A 23,536-nucleotide genomic window follows, 5' to 3' on the forward strand; every position below is an offset into this window, starting at 1 on the left:
AACTAATTATTTTGTTCTGTACAAAAGAGCATGGAGAACATGCTAAAAACATTAACTACTCTCTTATTTATTTATTTATTTAAATATCCATATTACTTATTTCCAGTGTAAAATGAAGAGCCTTGAACTTGGCAAGATTATTCCTGGGTAAACAGTTTTAAGTAGTCCTTAAAAACAGAGTATGAAAAGCAAACGTCCTGGTTTCTGACTAACTACAAAACAAAAGAATTTCTGTTCTTTGCCCTCTTGGGTCTTAAGCAATTCCAAACTAAAAAAGTGTCACTCAGGAGTGCACCTGCACATACCTGGTGCATATTGCCCTTGTCTGTATGGGTCCTGAGTATAGAGGATATATTGTGCATAGGCAGGAGCTGTGTGAAGCTTGCTCTGAGGACAGAAAAAACCGTGTCTGTTTCAGTTCCACTACACACCAAAAGGATAACAGTGCCTCAGGCCAGTCCTTCCTCCCAGAGGCACAAAGATTTTTAGCTACAAGTTAATTAAACCTCCCCTTAAGGCTGCTATCTGTGGTCATGGAATCTCATGAAATCTCATTAAATCTCTCCTCTCAGACCTGGCAATAGCAGTGACTACCTACCATAGAGTGAGTCCTCCTGGGGGACAGACTCCCACGTGAACTTCTGTTTCGCAGCTCTCCCTAGTTTCCCCTTTCCCTGTCCCCTCACTGGCTTGGCACCACTGGTGGCTGCCTCCTCCCCTGGAGAACGATCCCCTTTGCCCTGCCCTTAGCTCCGACCCCAACCCCTTCCCCTTCTTAAGCTGCCTGCAGCACATGGTTGCTCTCTCCCCGGGTTCCTTTCAGTCACATGGGATATATTTAACTGGAATAAAACCTTGCAAAAAGGGCCTTTCCTGCCTCTCTCGCTGAGCCAGCTGTGGTGTTGTGTGGGGGTTTGACTGCGTTGTCTGAATGTTAACTCAGCCTGCTTTTCTACAGGAGAGGTTTGTTGGGAACAGATAATAGGCAGCAGCACCCACCATTCAACTCCCGCGTTTTTAATTGGTGCCTATAGTGGATATATTCAGCATAGGCAGGAGCTGTGTGAAGCTTGCTCTGAGGACAGGAAAACCCATGCCTGTTTCAGTTCCACTACACACCAAAAGGATAACAGTGCCTCAGGCCAACCCTTCCTCCGGGAGCCACAAAGATTTTTAGCTACAAGTGAACTAAAGCTCCCCTTAAGGCTGCTATCTCTGGTCAGACAATGGATACAAGATAAACAGAGCACTGTTACCTTGAAACATCTGCTTATTTACAGTTTAGGCACACACCAGTCCACTGGAACTTACAAGAAACTTCATATTTGTTTTAGGTTAATTTTGGTGCCAGCTGGAAAGCAAAATTTCTCAAGGATAAAGGATTATGAGAAATATAATATGGTCCTAGGTTTCAAAAGGTGACTGTAATTTCACTTATTGATGTCCTACTTCTGAACTGGTTTTATGTGTCCCACATAAATAGGAACAAAGAAATAAACAAATATTTTAAAATGTAACTATAGCTAATAAGGAGGGCTGCAGTGCTGTAAGGAGCTGTTACACTAGTGTAACATCCTGACATCCCTTCACTTGCAAAAGTATGCAAGAAAGATACTTAAGACAGAAATTATGTCTGTCTTCTTTTTTTCATTCTGTTCTGGGTCTTATATGGGAATGACAGGAAAAATATGTTTCTAGAAAGCAGAATGCCTTTGATTTTCCTGTAAAGACTGGAAGTAAAAGACTGTAAGCAGAAAAAAACCCTCACTATGCTGTTTGACAGGCCTAAAGTAAATCCCTCTGTCGTCTTTAGAGAAATAAAACTGCTTCAAATTATCATTCTGATTTTACCATTAGCTTCTTCACTGGTAGTGGTAACTAGTTTATTCAAAAACATCCAGGAACAATATTATATCACAGTACACTACTGCATTTTTTTTTCTTATAAGATAGTCATGGTTAGCAAAGTTAATATAGAGAGGTGCTCTTTCTGTAGGTACTCTGCACAATATCAGGTATTTGAGCTTTATTAACTGAGTGAGATTATGAAACTGACATGCTGGGACACAAAATCTCCTTAAAAACTCCTGAAAAAAAATTCATGTCACACCAAATACCATGTTTAAAAAGTACATTTTATTCTAATAGAAAAAACCAAGAACCAGATGTATGATAACCATTTTTTTCAAAAGCTCTTGTACTTGCAAGCTAAAAATCAAACACAAGTGATTTATATCTTGCTTGTTTCTTTATTCTGTTGTCCAAGTGAAAACCATCACAAAAAGCAAATTTCTTCATTTTACTAGAAAAAAGGCATTATGCTGTCAAGCTTCATATTGAAGGCAAACGCTTATTTTACATTTCAGTAACCCAGAAGAAAATTTTATGGTCTCCTCCAACTGCACATAATGGAAGAGTTCTGTGCCATGTCAAACCAGATCCTACAGCTGCAGTTCCAGTAAGAATGGGCTGTAAAAAACAAAGAGAGAGAGAGAAAAATATCAATACAATTTCCCTTATAAATGATTTCTAAACTGCAGATACCAAGTTGCATAGGCAAATAAACACCATAGATTAAATACTCCTTAACAAATACAGTTAAAATACAACAGAAATTCTACTGAAAAATGTGATTCTCTGCTACATAGTTTGAGTAGCTGCTTACTACATTTAAGTAACATACAACAGAATATTCCATAATAACAAATAGTTTCAACTCTTTACATTAGCATAAACACTACTATTATAAAGGCATTATATCAAACTGAGAAACCTTTTAAAATGAAAGTACCTCTGTTATTCCAATGTATTCATAACTAGTATGTTTGGAGGTAATATTTTTACTGTAAGCATTACAAATATATACTGACTCCAGCAAAACCAAAATATTTCCTATGCTTTGCATTTTCATTAATGATTTAAAATATAATTAGTTAAAACCAGAAAAAATATACCACTAGGTGTTTTTAGCCTCCTAAGAACTAGAAATATTGCCAGATTAATTAAATATCAGGTTACAGGTGTTTTTCTTCCCCTTAGAACTGATATGGCAAACCAAGCTAAAACAGAGAGATCAAGCAGCTTCTAAATTAGCAGTTTAAGTGTGCACCAATTTTTTTTTCCTTAGCATGAATGCCACAAACCAAAATAAAATGAAGTAGGTATACCAAGCAGCAGTTCTGAATGGTTTGGGCTAGTTTTTAGTTCTAGTTTTTAGGTAACATGAGTCTGATCTGAGGAGAACAGATACAACTCAAATCAAAAATTTACCTGGGGGTGTCCTAAATGATGAACCAGCAATTGAGTAGTTGTCTTTCCTGGATATCCAGTGGTTGCAAACAGATTTTCATTCACTCGAGACCACCTGTGAATAAAATGAACCCACCTATGAATAAAATGAATGTTCTTTCCAAACACCTCTCTCATACCAGCAGAAGTGCACACAAAGTGGAGTTCTCTTCCCTTGGGACTAACTGTGAACATGTCACATATTCTATTAACAGCAGAGAAACATTTAGTGAATTAGCTTGTAAATGATTCCCTACCCACAGCCCCATATGAACAGTGTTGTAAAACAACAAAAAAAAAAGTATCACATGAATGCTACACATATATACTAAATGTGGGTCATTCACAAATTTCACAAAGTTTATAGACCCAGTCCCCCTAAAAATTACTTAAGTGAGACACAAGCAGGTTATTAAACTCACAAGTTGGCATAGATATAGACTTAAACAGATAAACCCCATAAAATCAAGACAACATTTATACCTGAATAATCTGGCTCGGTCAACATGGACAGGTCTCTTATCCTGTGGATAACTAAAATAGACATTCAGGTAAAAAACTGTTCTGCAAATAACTACAGCTTATACTGTAAGTATTAAAAGTACTTAAGTACTAAAAGTACAGAAGGGGACACATTGTCTACTCTCTGTGAAGCAGCTGTGGGAAAACCAGAGCATTCCTGCAGCTTGAATCTCAATTTAGAGTAGGAAAACTGAAGTAGTTGTCCAGTTTATTATGGATCAATAGTTATCTACTTATGACTTGGAATAAAATTTTAACAAACACATACAGTGAGAGGCAAACAGTAGTGAGATGCTATCTCAAATGGACAAAAAGAAAATTTTACATTTTTAACATAAAATATTGATAAAGATGAAACAAAGAATACCAGAGAATGGTTTGTATCAATATCATAATTCCTGATAGTTGTTCATTTATTTAGCTTATACATTGGGCCCACAAAGGTGAGCAAGGGGCTGGAGCATCTCTTACAAGGAAAGGCTGGAGAAGCTGTGCCTGTTCAGCCTCAAGAAGCGATGACTGAGAGGGGACGTCATCAATGTCCATCAGTATCTGGAGGGGGGTGTCAAGGGGATGGAGCCACTCTCTGCTCCGTGCTGCAAGCAACAGGATGAGAGGCAGTGGGCACAAACTGATGCACAGGAAGTTCCTGAACATGAGGAAGAACTTCTTTACTCTGCAAGTGAGCAAGCACTGGAACAGGTTGCCCAGAGAGGGTGCGAAGTCTCCCTCACAGAAGATATTCACAATCCTGTGCCTTGTGCTCTAGGATGACCCTGCTTGAGCAGGGAGGTTGGACCAGCTGACACACTGTGGTCTCTTCCAACCTGACCCATTTGTGATTCTGTGACTGCCATGCTTTATTAGCCAAGTACCTGCATTTTCTCATGAAAAGAATAAAGACACCTATGCCATGGGCATAAAAATACCTGGAGCGAGTGATATCCCAGATCAACCAATCATTTCCAGCCACTGCTCCAATTTTAAAAGTATTTTTTAAACACCAGTCTGCTGACATCAGTGGTGTTTGTTCACACTCCAGGGAGAGAATGGCCTGCTGTGTAATAAGGTCGTAGAATCGTATTGTCCCATTCTTCTCTGCCACCATCAGCTTTAAAAAGAAATTCATAGAACGTGGTAAACTTAGCATGTAATGGAAATTAAATTTTTTCTACTCTATAGAAAACCTAGAATACATTCAAGCAAATATTAACACTAAATGAAGAAGTACAGCTCTTCACTTCATACCAGAAGACTTTCTCTTGGACACTCTGTAACCAATACATAAAAACTACTTTAATCTATACTATTGTTACACTGTTATACATAATGATTACATTATTTTATTTCTATATTGCTACAGATATCTATGTGTATAATTTTGGTGGTTAGAAACATCAGTTCACAACCACCAAAGCACTGTGCTTTCATACAACAAAAAGTTATTATTTTAACATACAGCAGCTTCTGTTCTGAGTACAAAGGACCGACTGACACATAGTGCTGTAAAAAAGAAAGGCTTGTCAAACTCTGGAACAGGGCTTCCCAGGGAAGCGGTGGAGTCTCCATCCCTGGAGGTGTTCAAGAAATCACTGCGTATGGCACTTAGTGCTATTGTTTATTTGATGTAATGGTGTTCAATCAAAGGCTGGACTCAAGGATCTAGAGGTCTTTTTCAACCTAAATGATTCTGTCATTCTAAGCAAAGTATTAATTAGTGTGGCTGTAGAATCTGTAGAACCACTCTTACTGATTTTATGTAACATCTCTTACTTCATCCTATAACAGTTTGCAAAATATTTTATCTAAACTTTTTCCATTACAGCAGTACACTCAAGCAGTTCTTTTTTACGTATTGTAGAAAGAACTTCCTGATTAAATTATAGAATCATAGAAGGATTGGGTTGGAAGGGAATTAAAAAATCCTCTAGTTCACAACTGCTGCAATGGGCAGGGACTCTCTCTACTAGACCAGATTGCTCAGGGCTCCATCCAATCTGGTCTTGAACACTTCAAGGAGTGAGCCTTCACAACTTCTTTGGGCAGCCCATTCCAATGCCCAGATGATGACATGAGATTTTTCATCATGAGGAGAAATGGTTTTCAGATAGTCATGAACAATAATTAGGAAAGGCAAAGAAGCATAAAAAAATACTCCAGTAATACCAGTTAGTTTGGAAAAGCAGAACTGTCACCAAAACATGCTTTCCTGCAAACTAAAGGTCATGGTGCAGTAAGCATTTTGACCTGCAATAAGCTTTTCAGCAAGAACTAAATCTATCATGTTTTATGAGCGTTTGGAATGGACTTTTCTTTTTTTTTAGAAAAAAACCCCAGAAAGTCCAAAAAACCTTGTGCCTGTCTCTGATAATGGTCAAAGAAAAGACATGCTAATAATATCTAAGACTGGCATACTATTGCAGTATTTTTGGGAAAATCTATTAATTTTGTTGTGCTAACAAAGTTGCCCAGTAGCAAACAGCAGCTAACCCATTAAATTCTGATGCCACCTGAATCAACAGTTTTCTTTGTTAACAGTTTCCTTTCTTAGTAAGGACGGATATTGATATTGGTGGAAAGTGTGATGAGATTAGAGATCCTCCTTCCCTACTGCTGTGTAAATATTTTGATATCTTATTTGACTGCTTTTCTCTGTTTTAAGTATGTGTTTTTGTGGTAACCCGAACAACCATTTGTAGCTGCTTAAGGCAGTTATTGATAGGCACAATAGGAATAATAAATCCAAGACTGCAGGGACTAGACCATTAATGAAAGTGGATATTTGGGTACTTACCAGCTGATTAATCCTCCTCAGTACAATAATGAGATAAGTATAAAATCACAGTCTATTGATTTGATTTTTCAGAACATATTTCATACACTTCAAGCAACAACAACAACAAAAATGTCCCTTGTCTGCTTCAAACAGATACTTTTCAAAGCTTGGCATGTTCTATGAAGAGTCTGTATTATTGGTGAACTGTGTTACCATGACTGAGAAAACTCAAGCTCTTCTCTGGTAACTGTCAGTTATTAAGCAATCAGCAGAATAGTTATCAACAACTGATGTACCTAATCAAGAAGGAATATTTCTGATGGGAGGAGTAAGGAACTGAGAGTAAAATGACAAGAATGGCAATGACAATTCATTCACAGTCCCTTCACATTAGCAGATCCAATTAATATCCAGTTACAGTGTAAACTAGGTCCTCAAACTTTAATGTTACTACAGCATCAAAGATTCACACTTTAGGTATGTCCTCTCTCCTATTATTTTAAAGGTGGTGACGGAGGAAACCACAACCTTAAAAGCCTCCTCAGGATGCCAGCAAACACTCATTCCAGAAGAACGTAAGACAAAATGGGCCTTCTCATTTCCTTCCAAATCCCAGACTCTGGGGAGAAAAGAAAGAAAGAAAAAGAAGTAAAGTACTAAACTATTGCCATTTGACTGTAAATACATTAATTTTTAGTGTCTCAATATGTTCACAGAGGAAGTGACCAAATGAAATAGTGTTCATGCTGTATCATTTCAAGAAGTCATTGAAAGTGGCCAGTGCTACAGATAATGTATTTTAACATTGATGATCTAGGCAGAGCCTCTGCTTAACTATGCAAATGATTTGACATTTTAACTTATCTAGACATGAAATCTCAGTGAGATGTTTTCATTTTTTCCTAAGTCAACACTACACCTTTTGTACTATACCATAAATAACAGTGAGGCAGTACAAAGCAGGAAAGTCAGTGTTGGTCCACTTGATACAAGGAACCTAAAATGAGGTATACCAAACAACTTAAATGATCCATGTTGCCATGTAAAGGGCAAGACCCTTTATGAAAGTATTTTGGCTGCCTAATATAAGAGTTTCCAGCATTTCCTGGTAAGACAAGATTGAGTAATGGAAATATAAGAAACCAGAAATGAAGCTAAGGCAAACAGAAGGATCTATGGCAGAGGTAACACTAATCAAGAAAGGGTCTTGGAGAACTTTCAACAGGTAAATTGCATGTGCCAGTTTTACCTTTTCCTTTAAAAACACCTATAGCACATATCTGGCAGCTATAAAAATATTAAATAATCAACAGTATTTGGCCAATATGGATGGACAGGAAAGTGTATGCTGAAACACCAAAACTAGTTAGGTGATGGGTGAGTTTTCTTTGGATATGTTCAATAAGAATGGTAATGAGTCATGGAGCTACTTTGTTTCTAAAATGCAACAAAACCAAAACTGAGACTATTTTACCTCACAGCCACTGCTCAACTCCCTCTTTTCCTACAAAATCGATAGCTCAGTTGTAGGACAAAGACATCACAGTTGTGAACATCAATCTAAACCACAAGGCTACATGTTATTTATATACATTTGGACACTGAAACATACACATATATCCTTCCTCTCTGACATGCAAAACTTGAGAAACAGCCAGTTTTTAAAGTAGTGTTCTGCCCAGTCTTTTGAGCTAGATGAGTGGCTACGTACTATTATTGTTTATTCTAGAGGATTTTTGCTGACTTCCTCCAGACTTTTTCAGTTTATATCTCACCAGGGTGCTTAGAGCCTTATATTTAAGAGATTTAAAAAAACTCTTAACCAATACATCATAAGTCTAGACAAAATATATGGGAATAAAGTAAATATATTTAATGAACAATGTTGTTTTCTTATGCCAAACCACAATAGATCAAATATTTGTTCTCCCCGTAGAAAACACAGGGTCTCTAATCTTGAAGAATCAGTGTGCTTACTAAAAAAAGTCAAAACAAAAACCTGACAAGTGTTTAAAAAATGAAATATCTACTTGATTAGGTAATTTAGAAACATACAATACTTTCTTCTACTGCCAAAAATTTTGCCTTGTAGATTTGTCCAAGTCAAATCAACACTTCCCATGTGTATTTACTGTGCAGGGAGAAAATTATGATACAAGAGAAGACGGTGAATCATTTTGGCAAAAGGAATATGCCATTATGTTTCCTTCCCTGAAGTGAGTGATGTTATTAGGTGTTGAGACAGAAATTTATGCTTTTTACCTCCATAACTTTGTTATTTATAAAGTTACCAAATTTGTATTTTTTACTTTGTAAGAATGGCAGGACTGTTAGTAACAAACAGAATGGGGAGGAGAATGGCTAAAAGCCTCTTTTTAATTTTCTTTATTGATACCAAAGATAGTATTATTTAGTTTTGGGGGAAAAAACCCCCAAACCCCAAAAACACAAACCAGGCAATACATATCAAGATAGATCCTTGTCTGAATGCATCATGTCTATACAATTACATATGTGTTCAATTAACCCTTTTCAATATTTCTTTGTGAAAAACCCAAGTAAAAAACGTGTAAACCCCAAAAATTTAGCCAAACTGATTTTCAATTCCTAAATTTCTCAGTAATCATAACCAAATCAGCTACAGATGCTGCCTCCCTATTTTGTCCACATTCCTATCACGTAAATCAATCCAAAAAGACTGAGGAATTTGTCTCCCATTCAAAGCTCTTGAAACTTTACTAATACTACCATGATTTTATACCAAACTAAAATAACTGTCTGTTTTTCTCCAAACATCCTTATCTTTTTTAACCCTGCAATGTGTCCCTCTCTTACTTCTCTTCCAACCAACTATCGTGGCATAGACTTGTCACTGCGCTTGTGGTATTTTTTTCTGATATTTAAAAAAATTCCACAAAAAATTTATTGGAGAAAAGTTTGAATAAATACAGTTGAAATAAGTGACCAAGTTTGATTAATGTATAGTCTCAAAAATAGTATCTAATCTTCTCAGTAAAATAATTTTTTAGAGTAACTAAGGACTGAGAAATTATTTACTGCAGTACTCAGAAAACTTAAACCAACTAAAATACAGATAGTTGCAAAGGCTGTTTAAGAAAATTCTTGAGACACTAGTACCTTTCTCTTGTCTCTCACATCTTGTAACTAACAAAGAAATGAAAACTGCAGTTATCTCCTAGCATGAAGATATTCATATTCCATTGACCCAACTATATCTTGTATGCATGAATATGGATGCATATGTGCAGCAGTATCATCATACAGTGGACTTTTATTACAGCTGGCAAAGTACCTCATTAGAATTTTGGAAACTTGTGGCAATGGAGATGATCCTTATTTTATCTTCTAATTTTCTGAATTATGAATAATTCTAACTAGAACCAACTGCTAATTGGATAAAAATAATAGTTTGCACTAGTGAAAGAACTAAACCAGATTGCAATCTTCAGGCATTTCTCAAATCCCCAGAAGATGGAAGTAAAAATGGGAATTCTTCCAACAAAGATTTCTAACAATTTCAGTGAGTGGGTGGGGGCTAGAAGAAACTTTGAGATCTGATTCCCACTCACATAGCATGATCAACTATACTTGATCCATTACTCAAAGATTACCCCTATCCAACATGGTTTTGTTGTTGTTTTTTTTTTTTTTGGTTTTTTTTTTTTTTTTTTTTTTGTTTTTAATTACCCCCGTCCAAACTGTTTTTTTTTGTTTTTTTTTTTTTTTTTTTTTTAGTATCTAACTTTAATACATTTCTTTATATCTCCATCAGACATATTCCATGTGCAAGTAAAATCCTGTCACTCTTGAAAAGCCTAGAGGACTATGGAGAAGGGCAGGATTTCTGTTCCTGAGATCACACAAAGGTGAACTTGTTCCTCACTGAGCACAAGGAGTGAGAAGATCTCAGAAAAGGAACATGGAAGTGCAGAGATTAGGAAATACTGCAGAGAATACAACCAATACTGGCTTTCTCTAAGGTCTTCTGCCAACTCCATATGGATTTGGCTATCGCAGAGCTGGAGGGTACTAGGCAGGACATGAAAGGCTGAAGTGGAACTGTAGAGATTCCTCTGTCCGGTCAGAGCAAGAGAAAGGTGTAATATTTAAATTTTAATGAAATGTTTTCACAGAGGAAATGTACAAATATTCCTTCAGAAAGCTGACCCATGTTCACCATTTTCTTTTGGTGATCAAAGGAAACGTCACTGTTCCTAAAGAATTAGCAATTAGAGTATTTCAGACCTTGACATAAAAAACCATGTTATCTCTAGCTTCTTGTAATATTTACTTGGATATGCAATGAATAGATTGATATATTTCTCACTGCTGACTGTGGGCTGCAATTATACCCTGCAGTGTTGGCAGAGGCAGGAGACACAGTGCAGTATCTCCACTTCACTAATACACATTTCAGTCCATGCACACTTAGAACTAAGTCCAAGAAATACACATTTCTAATTCTACTACTGAAATACCTTTAAATTTATCTAATGCAAAAACAGAGACCATACAGCATTTTTGACCAAAAACGTGACAGTTCAGTTCTGTCCTTTCTACCAGAGCAAAAAATGGCTGTTAAGAGCTATCAGCTTATTGTTCCCAATGCAGATCTAACACTAAATGCTTCTGTGGTATGACTGCTACTGAGAAACTCAACTACCAATTCTGCTGATGGCTTTCTAAAATATAAAACTTCTAAACAAATCTAATGCAATGATTTCTATTTAAAAACAATTTATAGGCTAGACTACATTCTAGGGCTATGTTACTCTTAAGCTATAAAGTGTCACAAAGGAAATTACTCCATCATCCTCATATTTTGAAGACTTCCTAATGAAAAATTTATTAAGATCACACTGAAATAATATTCCAAACATTTGATCCAGAAAGCTTTTGGTTGTTTGTTTTTTTTTTTTTTTTTTTTTTTAAGCTGACAGGAGACCAGTTAATTCTTGCACTGTCCAAAACCAGTTGGTTAATGCATTGTTGCTGTACAATGTAACAGAATTGTGTAAGACTACATACAGGGATGCACACAAGTGTGCAAATTCAAAGACCGGACTCTGAAAACAATCCAAGACTTCTTTATTTTCATAAATTATAATGCAGAACTAGCTTGATAAAATGTAACCAGCATACCTGAGAAAGAAGAAGTAATTTGGTATGACAACTTTTATAAAAATTTTGACAGAAATCCATACTTGACTGCACTAGAAATGCAAACAGAACATGGTTTTGGAGGCAAAATAAATGATAATGACCACTTTTCAACACAGACAAAACCTGAAATATTTATTGAATAATCAAGGTAAGACTCAAGTGCAATGTGTGCTGGCAATACATTAAAGATAACAAGAAAAACAACAACAAAAAAAACCCGAAAAACAAACAAACAAACAAAAAAAAAACAAAACCCAGAAACCCAGGAGTTACCATTAGCTTTCCTTCATATTGTCTAGAGAAAAATCTACACAAAATACCCAGGGTATGAGAGTACCATGTAAAAAATATGCTAGATAAATCCCCTTAAAACCAGATGAAACACTATAAAGCATTCTAAAACTATAGTTAATTTAGCTTTCAGTGACATCAAACCTTGCCCCCTAACCCCTGCTTAGAGAACAAAACTAATCATTTATTCTACATGCCACAGAGAAGGCCTGAACTTCAGAGTAACTGATGAATTCACAAAGTCCTCTGTGATGTGAGCCATGGCCTAAGGAAATGAACAGAACTCAGAAAGAAATCAAATAGCAAGTATAGTCACAGATAACGTGGAAGATAATTCAACTATACATTATTTTGCACTCAAAAAAAAGAGGAAGAGGATGTAGTTTAAGAAATAGTTAAAAGAAAAAAAGAGAGTGAGGGAGAGAAAGGGATGGATGAGTCTTTTTTAGCTTTTCAAAATACAAGCCATTCCAGCACTCGATGACCAGAAGAAATTGCCATGCTAGTATTTGTAAGGGTCTGACACTGTCAGACCTTTCAGTTCCACCTGAGGAGGGAATACGAAGTGATTATCAATCAGACTGAATTAACCTTTTGACAGTCAAGAGGTTCATTTTTAGCATGGATATGAGATTAGTGGGTTTTGATAGGATGGTATTTTGCATTAAGTAATTCCAGAAACACCAGGTCTTTAACCACCAAAAGTGGAGGGTGTCAGTTGAACTTGTGGTGTTTTCCAAACATTTCCCACAATTTTTTGGCTTTAAGTATCAAAACAAAATCATTTGTACATCTGAATTTGTGCAGACTCCTAGACTGTGTTTCTGAATCATAATGAAAAAGCCAGTAGTAATTTTTTTTCTGAAGAGTGGTGCACAAGGAGTTGCACACACACACAGATCTCATTAACAAAGTGGGATGCACACATTCCTACACTTGATGCAAATGTTCAAAGTGTATACTGCCTTACCATTTCAAGGTATTAAATCCTTAAAGCCATTGTAACACAGATGACCACTGCAATTATTTTTTAGTGCAGTTCTACTTCACAGCTGCAAAAAAGTTTTGAGTTGTGAGATCAAGACAAATAAAGACCATGTGCAAGAAACAAGAATTCCTGAGTGACACAGCAGCAACTTAAAGGTAAGAACTTTGGATGTAACCAGCATCCAACTTACAGTGTCTGTCCTCCAGCCAAAATGATTGAACTCCAGTCTGAGATGTCACAATTGCAGCAGCATGTGGCAAGACTATTTAGTGGGTGAAAACTGAAAATCTCACTTCCCTAGAGGCTTCTGATGAACTTAAACCTAAACTTTCCCTTGAGTGAAAACCAGGGAAGACCTAATCATGCTTGTATATAGTCAGTACATACTGAGAAGTTGTTTTAAAACTTTATTAAGACTTAAAAGTGGAACTCAAGACTTGTACTAATTGTTCTAGAACTTTATTCCACAGGCATTATCAGATTTTGTATCCTAAGAAGAATTCCCGGATAGAAATTCAGTACAAACAGAAGAATTATTCCTCTTCTTACATTAGTACTGAAGCAAATTACAGAGTAAGTAAAGAATGATTTTGGTAAGTCCCAAGGAATGCATTTTCCATTAGTTTTGAAAGTGTAACCTTTAAATTCAATAGAAAAACTCTTCATGCCCCACATGCATGAATGGAAAAAATAAGAACTCAAGTAGCCAAAAAAAATCCTACTTATTTCCCATGGCTTTTAACCAAAGACTGTATGGTTTATGGCATAAAATGTCTTTCATAGGTACTAAGCTGCAACCTTGTTAGTATATATTAATTACATACATTTTATTTCCCTTTAGATTAGTATCAATTAGACACCTGGTTTTAAAACAGTTTTCTTTAATCCTAGGCAAGTTGAGCATTTCATAAAAGAAACAGGAAAAGGCCACAGAGTCAAACAGTTTTTTACTGAATAAGCCAAATATGAGTTTAGATTTAACAAAGAAATCAAGGATAGGAAATAAATCAGAAGAAGATACAGCTAAGTCATACATTTCTACTATTCACTCCTAATGATTTTGTTGGAAATACTGACTAGACATGTATGGAAAAAACTGCTTACTCATCAGAGTACAGAAAGTCAAAGATGATGCTTTCCCAACTCTCTTGCTGCCTTACTGCAATGACCTGAAAAGCCTGCACAGACCTCCTGATCTTTCCAACTGCACTGGAGGGGTAAGAGGAGCAGCTTAACAGATTCTTGCACACTGCTAGAAGATGGGTGACCTTTTGACAAACTCCTGCATCAAAAACCTTTACCCAGCAGGCTTCAAAGCATTCAACCATGCTTCCCTTCTACTTCCAGTTATAAGTATCCAAACATCTGGGTTTGAAGCAGCTGTAATCATGGTATTTTGAGCTGCCAATACCACTGTATTAGGATGGTGCTGTCTTCAGGCTATGTCATCCCATCCCCTGGTAAGGCTAATACACTTGGTAGATGGACAAGCTCACATACTGACTTTCACTGAGTTTAAACTTGACCCACCTGATGACAGAATACGTAGAGAAGGTCTGTATAATGCAGCACTGAGTTGTACATGTCTGCTTTCTCGTATTCTCATTTTATTCCTATCCCAGAAGGGGGAAAATAATGTATACAAATCCAAGACAAAAGTTTTCTTCATTTTGAATCTAGCTGATTCAAAATATTGCTTTGAAAAAAGATAACCCACAAGTCACAACAAAAAGCCAGTCCACAACCTAAGTTAACAAGAATAGTCCATTTCTTATCTTGTTAGTGGACTAGTCTTGTTAGTGGGCCAGGAAGGCACACTAAAAATAAAAATATAAATGCTTATTTATTTAAGCGGACATATAAAACATTCACAAATAGAAAAAGTCCAATACTAGTTTTTCAATAGTGTTTTGAACAAAACGCATACCTGCAGGTGTGATCATCACTTACACTTGCAATTTCTTGACCTTCGTTGGGAGCAAAGACCAGATCATTAATGTAATCTGTGTGGCCATCAAATGTCTGCCAACCAGAAAAGAGAAATACTTTTACCTTAGAGCTGACTGTTCCATCAATGTATTTAACAGACCTGCTAAAGGAAAGATGTGTGTTAAGATAAAACTATAATTTTAATAGAAGGTAAAAAAAGTTTTTATGAGTAACTGGATTTCTTCAAAGTATCCAATTCGTGTGTAGATTCATACTGCAGGTGAAAAGATCCCCCCCACTACTCCTTGTAGTTAGCACAGAGGTCAGTTGGATGCTTTTGCTTGACAGAGATCTGTGAATCACACTAGAGCTTTTTATCATTTTTTCAACCACAGAATTTATAAGGTAGAAGATAGTAAATCTCAGAAAGGAAGAGGAGAATTACCAGGCAATGAATGCATGATCTACCTACATTAAAGAACTCTGATTACTGGTAAGTAGCTCTGATCTCTGAATCTCTCATTAAATACACCTATTTGTGTTTTTAAAAGAAATCTCACAAAATTTTAAGCCAGGCAAATTTCCATGTGTAGATGTATCTGTTACTGCTCCACCCTCCTCTATTCAGTCTCACTGATTAAATCTCAAGGCACAGCTGCTTTTGTTTTGCCCAGCAAGGTATCATAAAAATGAGACAAAAATATCCTCTCGATAACAGCATGAGACTGAGAGATTGCAGAGGAAAACAAGGTCGAATGAAAACGAGTTCCACAATTTTCTCAAAGAAAAACACACCACCTTTAAGTGTAGCTATTCTGAGGAACAAATGCAGAACAGATTAAAAAAAAAGAAAATCTCAAGCATGCACAATAACTAAATCCCCCTCTCTAAAAGTTTTAAGAATGCCTCATCAATTCAATACAGAAACATTTTCAGCAGCCAACTTTTTTTTCTAATATTTTTCCATTATTTTATTAAAGTCTAATGGATTATACTAGAACTAATAGGCCCTAAGATGATGCTAAACTATTTAGACAGAATGCCAAGTCTTTTGACAATTTTCAGCATTCTGAATTCAAATATCCTGCCTCATTTTACTTCTACAGTTCTGATGAAATATGCTTTTTATTAAGCAAAATTTGAAACAGGACAAGGAAGCCATAATTCATTTCTAAATGAAAACCTCAAAAGAAGAAAAAGGTTTCACGAAGATCCATCAGTCATATTTTACCTTTTGTTTTTTTGTTCTGGGCTTGATCCAACCCATAAATTTTGGATTTGTCGTGTCGACAGAGTAATGGAAAACTCATATGTGCTTCAAGTTCCTTGTTGATAATTACATCAAGACAGTTTTTCCACTGGGAAAACAGAGTAAGATTACTCTGTCTATCCCTCCAGAAGCAACACGTACTAATTGTTTACTATAAAAGACAAAATGTTCGGAGATTACATTCTGAACATAGTCACATACTTCCTTCAGCTTTGTTTCCATGTTCTGGACCTCTCCTGAAGATCCCATGTGTCAAGTGTGCATCGTATAATAGATCAAAATTTTCCACATGTTCATCATGAGTTCAACCTCAGGTTTATGAAATAGGTTTTCTGAGGTATCAGTTAACTGTTAATAAGAAGCCACTGTATCAAACTTTATTGAAAGCCAGATCAGCATAGCTCACCCAGAAGTTGTCAACATCTGTGTTTTTGCATGTGCTTTAACTAAAGTATAATAATTGTCCAGATATAAGAAATTAACTGATTGCCAGAAAGGGTTTTCCACACTTTATATCAAAAAACTCCAGAAGACAGTCTCAAAGACAACTTTTACTGACATAAACACACACTAGTCCATATTCTTTGTTTTGTTAATGAGTTCCTCACTAATAGGTAAAAATATGTATTCTTAGCTGTTTTCTGATTATTTTTAACATTAGACCAAGCCTGACCCATATAAAATACAGTATGCATTTTTACTTGTCCCTCAGCCAGAGTACATCCTTAATAAAGTTCTTGGACAGCTAATTTCAGTGGTGGAGCTGGCATAAACAAAGCTAATAGCTTTACTGTTAAATTCAAGCCAACATTTCTCATTTGTATTGCATATGCACCAAACAATCATAGAATCATTAAGGTTGGAAAAGACCTCTGAGATCACCGAGTCCAAACATGAATTTAACACTGCCAGGTCTGTCCCTAAGCACCACATCTATAAGGTGAAAACAGCAATCACACTGCTTCCCTGGGCATCCTGTTCCAATGCTAGACTACCCTTTCACAGAAGAATTTTTTCCTAATATTCAATCTGAACCTCCTCTGGGCATGACTTGGGACCATTTCCTCTTGTCCTGACATTTGTTGGCTGGGAGGCTTGCTGGCTGACTCCCACATGGCTACAGCCTCCTTTCAGGTGGTTGTAGAGGTCGTAAGGTCCCTCCCAAGCCTTCTTTTCTCCAGGCTGAACAACCCCAGTTCTCTCAGCTGGACTTTCCTTCATAGGACTTTTGCTCCAGACCCCTCACCAGCTCCACTGCCTTCTCTGGACATGCTCCAGCACCTCAATGTCTTCCTTGTCCAGAGTGGCACAAAACTGAAGAGAGGATTCAAGGTGCCAAGTACAGAGGGATAAACACTTCCTTCCTCCTGCTGACCACGCTATTTCTTGTGACCTTATTAATCCGAAGTAAATTGAAAAATTAGAACTTAGATGTTGAATTTAGCTCACTAGAGTCTGTAGTACCAAATTTATCCCATTGTTTCATTATTCCAACTTATTATCAATCCATTAACTAATATTAAAGAAACTTTACATTCTGCTAAGTTAAAATATTTAATTTACAGCTTAACAGTAAAGCTTCTTGTCCGAAATTCACAAAACTGTAGATATTACACAAATAGATAACTTCAATATGGAATGACAGACATCAACTCACAAGCAAAGAGCATAAAGAACTTTTAGAACGATTTTGTCAGAAATCTCACCAAGCTGACTAACTATGTCAGTTATCCCACTGCTCAGTGGCAAAATCATGTAAGACCAACACAAAAAGATCATGTAAGACCAACACAAAAAGAAGGAAATTAAAAGTATGTGCATGTATGAAGCAACACAAGAAGTATTTTCTTTCAAGACATTTAGCAGCATCCATCTTTACTTCTTATGCTCTGCCTGTATTCATTCTGTTATCAGTATGGCCACATAACTGACATCCACAATTTACTTAATTTCTCTATGACAAATCTCATTGTCTTAGTAATATAAATTAACACACCAAAAATAAAAGTCTATTTTTTTCTCCTTTATACCCAATAAGCCACTCTCATCAAAAGAGGCATCATACTCTAAAGCAGTAAATGCCAAGGAATACTCTCTTCCAATTTTTTAAATTTATTAATTAGCTTTGCTTATTGTTAGCTAAGACCTCACCAAAAATCTTTATACTGAATAGCACAAACATCTAATTAACAGTAGTACCTGGATTGGGACATTGTTTCAAAGGAAGAATTTTGAAGAAAATCAGATCATCATGTAGGTGATAATTACAGCTATTCCCACTTTAAAGACAGAAAGGTATTTACAATACAGTTATTATCCCTAGAGATGATGGACCTAGGATCTGTCACAAGTGGAGCAGAAGGATAGTTAAAGATTAGACTTCACTAAAAACTAAATAATCTTTTAGAAATCTTATTAGCTGCCCTTACCTTAAATTCATTCTTGTCCTGCAGGTCTGAAGAAAACAGCCTTAACTTCCTATCAGAAGCTGCAGTACAAAACCTACACTCAGACAAAAAAAAGGCTCATCAGTCAATCAACATTGCAATAGTTGCCTTTTAATCAGTTTTCCTTCATCTTAAAAATGCAATGAAAAAAACATATTTTGAAAAAACCCAAAAGCATCTGTCTTAAGTTTTCTGCTTTGGCCACAAGCAGAGTTATAACTGGAGCTTATCTGTAAAACAGTGTGCATCAAGTGCCAAGAATACTTATTCAGATATTTTTACAAAGCTAAATCTGGATCAATTACCAATTATCTGAAATATCTCTCATAAATGCTGCTGAAACTTTCCTTGGAAGAAGTTAAGTGGTGAGGCATAAAAACAAACCTCATTATCAGTGTTTCAAAATACTGAAATACAAAATTCAGAAACCAATTTCTATTTAACATTTTTTAACCCAAAAGACTGTATGAAAATAGAGCAGTAAGCAACTACGGTAATTTTGAAGAATCAAACAAACTACTGAGTACATTTTAGTTTAGAAGTTCACACTTAATAGCTAACTATCTTTCTAGATTTTCTAGATTTACACCTCAAAGGCTCTCACAAATAGTATCTAACCTACATTGAAACACAGCACTTATTATGCAAATAGCTTTATAAAGGGGGCCATTCAAATGATCTCACATTTACTAAAGCTCTTAAAAGAAATGGCTCCTCAGAGATGTACAAAGAAAGAAACTATGTCTGAGGTCCATAAAAATAATGAAAAAAAATATTATTTACAGCTTGTTCAGTGAGGAGAGGGTCAAGGGGCACAAGAAGGAGGACAAAAACCAAGCAAATTAGCAAAAAAAAAAAAAAAAGACTGTAAGAATTTATACTCTACGGAAGAATTCAGAGACTTCATCAGTGCTTTCTAAGAAGTTAGATTTCACTCATAAGCCTTGAACAGTCCAATATTAAGGACTTAGGAAAAAAAAGGTAAGAGACAAGGATTCACTGTAGTTTATTGTTAAGTACCTTATCTGGGGAGGTATAGCATCAAGTCTAGTTTCAGGACTCCATGCTATGGCATCAACTCTGATTCCATGGTGAAATGTTCTTAGTGTCTTATATTGCATGCCTTCCACTTCTGCATCCTCCTCCTATAGAAATATTGCAGTTAGCTGATTCAGAACAAGGTCTTAGTGGCTTCTAACAAATCAGATTGCTACAAAATGAAAGGGCTTTCAAAATTACATATATTGGGATCTTTTCAGATCACAACATCTTCAAAGCAAAAACCTGGAACGTACTGAAAGCATTAACTTGAAATATTTAAGTACTTAGAAATACATTAAAGCATGAGTAAATTATGACTGATTGCAGTCTCAAACCAGAGGCCAATGAAGAGCAGAAAAATCAGAACTGAGCTACGAAGATGCTGAGTTCATTCTCTGTACAAGTAGTACCTTCACAGATACAACTAAGGCAGCATGGCAATTTAGCACACACTGCAGTGAGAAGAAGCAATGGGAACAAATGCAAACATGTAATTTAATCTGTCTTCTCTCTCAGTTGTTTTTACACCATGGAAAAATGCTGTCACTTCCAGAGCATTGCTCTTCAAACAGCACGAGATAAAAAGGTGCCCTCTGTCATCTAGTCCTAAATACAAGCTTGCTTATTCTTACCACTGGTAAAGAACACCAGATAACAGGAAAAAATGAAACAAGAGTTGGGATTATGGTCTCTGTCAATAAACTGACCTCTAAAAATCTTTTAAAAGTTTTCAGAACATCCAATGGAGCGCCTCAAAGGATATTCCTACACAATTTTCTCTATATCACAATTATGCTTTAAGATAAAGAACCTCTATGTACGTCCTCTACATAATGTAGAACCCAGCTGAGGATGCATGAAATTACCCAGCTTTTCGATGCTTCTCAACAGGAAGAAAGAATAACATTTTCCTCTCCTACTCTGAAATACTCATTGACTCCACATGTGGAAGGGAAGGGAGGATATGAAAATTATAGAAAAAACACCTTGTGTCAGTGGTTGTCAAAATTTTAATTACTTCCTTTTCAAGGCAGGCCTACACCAGAAACAAGGTAGTGAGCAAAACAAATGTCAGTATGATTTTGTGGTGAGCACTAGGTGTTCTTCAGAAAATTTCCAACAGTAAGACCATGGGGAATAACAATAATAAAAAATTAATAATAATAAAAATATGAGCTACACTATTAATCCTAGTAGACAAATTACAAAAAGAATATTGTATAATCAAGAAGCAAGATGAAGGAAAAAAGCTTAGAAATTCCAAGCAATTGTCTTCAATTGATTGTCAAGAATCTAGGCAAAAAACCCCATCTAGTGAAAAACATTTTATCCAGTATAAAAATATACAATACTCAGTATTTTCCATTTTAAAATTTTTCACAATATAACTGTAAATAACTTGAAGGCAAGAAATTTTACTGTTTCCAACAGTCTGTGAGTGAGATCCAATAAAAGCAATAAAAAAATGAGGTATTTCTACAGTTCATCCCTAAAAATAATATAAATATAAATATAAAGTATTTATATTTTCCTGAAAAACAAGTATCCTAGACTTGTTAGTGTAATAAACAAGTAAAATTCTCCCTTGTTTATCACAGGGAGGGGAGCAAACAGCAAAGTGACCAGAGTCTTCCTGCAGTAGAAGTGCTAGTAAAGTCAGTTTCAGGGGCATCTAACAAAAACAACTAACCTGAAATCTGCAAGTCCCAACAACCACGTAATTGTTGCCACCATAAGCAATGAGGGAACATGAATCTCCACTGTCAAATGGATTGAATTTTACCACGTGCACATAATCCTCGCAATCCACAGTGTAAGAAGTGTTTCTAGTAGAATCTTGCTTCATTTTCAGTGAACTAAATCAAGGTATCACAGAAGCAATGTCTTCTCCAGGATGACAATCCTCATTCCTACACAAAAATTTTAAAAAGCAGAGATGATTCATTGCATGAATAAAAAACATAAAGTATTTATGGCAGAGCAAATAAAAATTTCCTATAACATGTCCAAGGACACAAAAGCTGCAGTTAAGCTTATTAGATGTAGCCTGTTTGTTTTGTCAATCAGAATATTTACTACACTAACATATATTCAAAACTGTCTCTTACAGATTTCAGCAAGAACTGCTGAGTCAGTCCTTGGCAACCCAACACCAATACAAAAAAACAAGTAATTGCACATGCTCCAGAAGTGTCACACAAAGCATTTTAACATTTTCAACCAAATGAGAAGAAACAACATGTCACTACCTTCAAATTCTCTTTACTTGTCTACCTCTTTACAGATTGTGAGTCAAACTAAAAACTGTAAATGAAAACCCTGTCGAGCATTCAACCAGTTTTCACAAAAACCAGATTTCTGTGCTAGAACACAAGAGGCCAAGATACACAACTGATTTCAGAATCAATTCTTTTTAGTCCCAGTACAGATTTGACGTTAGTTTATGTATTTTTGGGAAATCAGACCTTTAACTACACACCACGTGGAAAACCAGCTTGAAATCTCAGACCTTTGACAGATTTTGGTGTGCAAACGATCGGAAGGTCTCAGCATCCAAGACTGAATGTTTTGCTTGGGAGGCAGCCAGGTCTGACAGAGGCATCACTCAAACACAGAGAGGCTCTCCACAGTTGTGTGTTGGTGTATTAATTCATACAACAGTCCACTATATTACCGTAAATACTTTAGCCATTTAACTTGCATAGCTTTGCACCTAAAGCCAAGTGCAAGTTTTAATTCTATCAAAAGTTTTATTCCCCCAAGGCTTCCCATGAACAAGCCATTATAGAATCTTAGAATGTTAAGGAGTTTAAGAGCATCTAGTCCCAAACCCTGCTGCCATGGGCAAGGATATCTTCCACTAGACAAGGCAGTCAATGCCTCATCCAACCTGGCCTTGAACACTGCCAGGATTGGGACATTCACATCCTCCCCGGGCAACCTGTTCCAGGGGCTAACCATTCTCACTGCAAAGAATTTCTTCCTCACATGTAACTAAAGTTTCCCCTCTTTCAGTTTGCACCCATTGCTCCTCTTCCTATCACTACAGTTCCTGACGAAGTCCCTCTCCAGCTCTCCTGTAGTGTGCCACTTGAGATGCTGGAAGGCGCTGTGAGATCTCCACTCAAACTCCTCCACGTTGAACAACTCCAACTTTCTCAGCCTGAATTATCGACCACCAGACCAGCTTGAAAACACCAGGAGTATTTTTACCTTCATTTCTTTAGGAAGCACGATTAGGGCAAACACACGTGGACGCGCCTTACCTCCCCCCATCTATGCGCATCCTTTACCCTCCTACTCCCTCCTTTTCCCTTCAGGGCCCAGCTGCTGCTCCCCAGCCAGGCTGCCCGAGTTCCCCCGGGCCGGCGGTGCCCCAGCCCCGCTTCACACGCACCTCCGCGTCCCCGGCTCCCGTTCCCGCACGGCCCCGCCGTACCCCAGCAGCAGCGCCCGCCCCGGGCGGCGGCAGCGGCGCGGCTGCTTCCGGGGCAGCGGCCCCGCGCCCATTGGGCCGCGCGGCGGATTTGAACGCGGCCGCCGCGCCCCGGCCCAGCCCCGCCACAGCGGCCGCGCTCCGGCTCCGCGCTGAGGGCACCGCAGCGGGGCCTGGGGCGGCTGCCGCCGGACCGCTCGGCCGCAATGCTAATGCCCCTTCTGGGTGTTAGGGGCGGCTCCGCAAGGGTTTTGGCTTGTTCGGGCTGTTTCGCTGGGAGCGACAGGTATGGTCCCTCAGAAAGCTCGCAGGGTGGGGAGAAAGAAAAGCCTTCGGAGAGGTTTTACTCTGCCCCACGCTGACC

General features: G+C 37.1%; 1 protein-coding gene across 1 annotated transcript; it reads right to left on the reverse strand.

Moving 5' to 3' along the window:
• Window positions 1–2,116: 2,116 nt before the first annotated feature.
• On the reverse strand, window positions 2,117–23,213 carry NUP37 (nucleoporin 37). Its single transcript, XM_041485999.1, has 10 exons — window positions 23,134–23,213; window positions 21,427–21,646; window positions 19,716–19,840; window positions 18,678–18,750; window positions 14,977–15,071; window positions 7,115–7,205; window positions 4,740–4,921; window positions 3,772–3,822; window positions 3,271–3,364; window positions 2,117–2,469 (listed from the first exon to the last, which is right to left on the reverse strand). Exons 2-10 carry the CDS (start codon window positions 21,580–21,582, stop codon window positions 2,356–2,358), a joined length of 981 nt encoding a protein of 326 aa, XP_041341933.1. The 5' UTR covers window positions 21,583–21,646; window positions 23,134–23,213; the 3' UTR covers window positions 2,117–2,355.
• Window positions 23,214–23,536: the final 323 nt, after the last annotated feature.

The sequence above is a fragment of the Pyrgilauda ruficollis genome, unplaced genomic scaffold (assembly GCF_017590135.1).
Source record: "Pyrgilauda ruficollis isolate IOZ18807 unplaced genomic scaffold, ASM1759013v1 scaffold73, whole genome shotgun sequence".
NCBI lineage: Eukaryota > Metazoa > Chordata > Aves > Passeriformes > Passeridae > Pyrgilauda > Pyrgilauda ruficollis.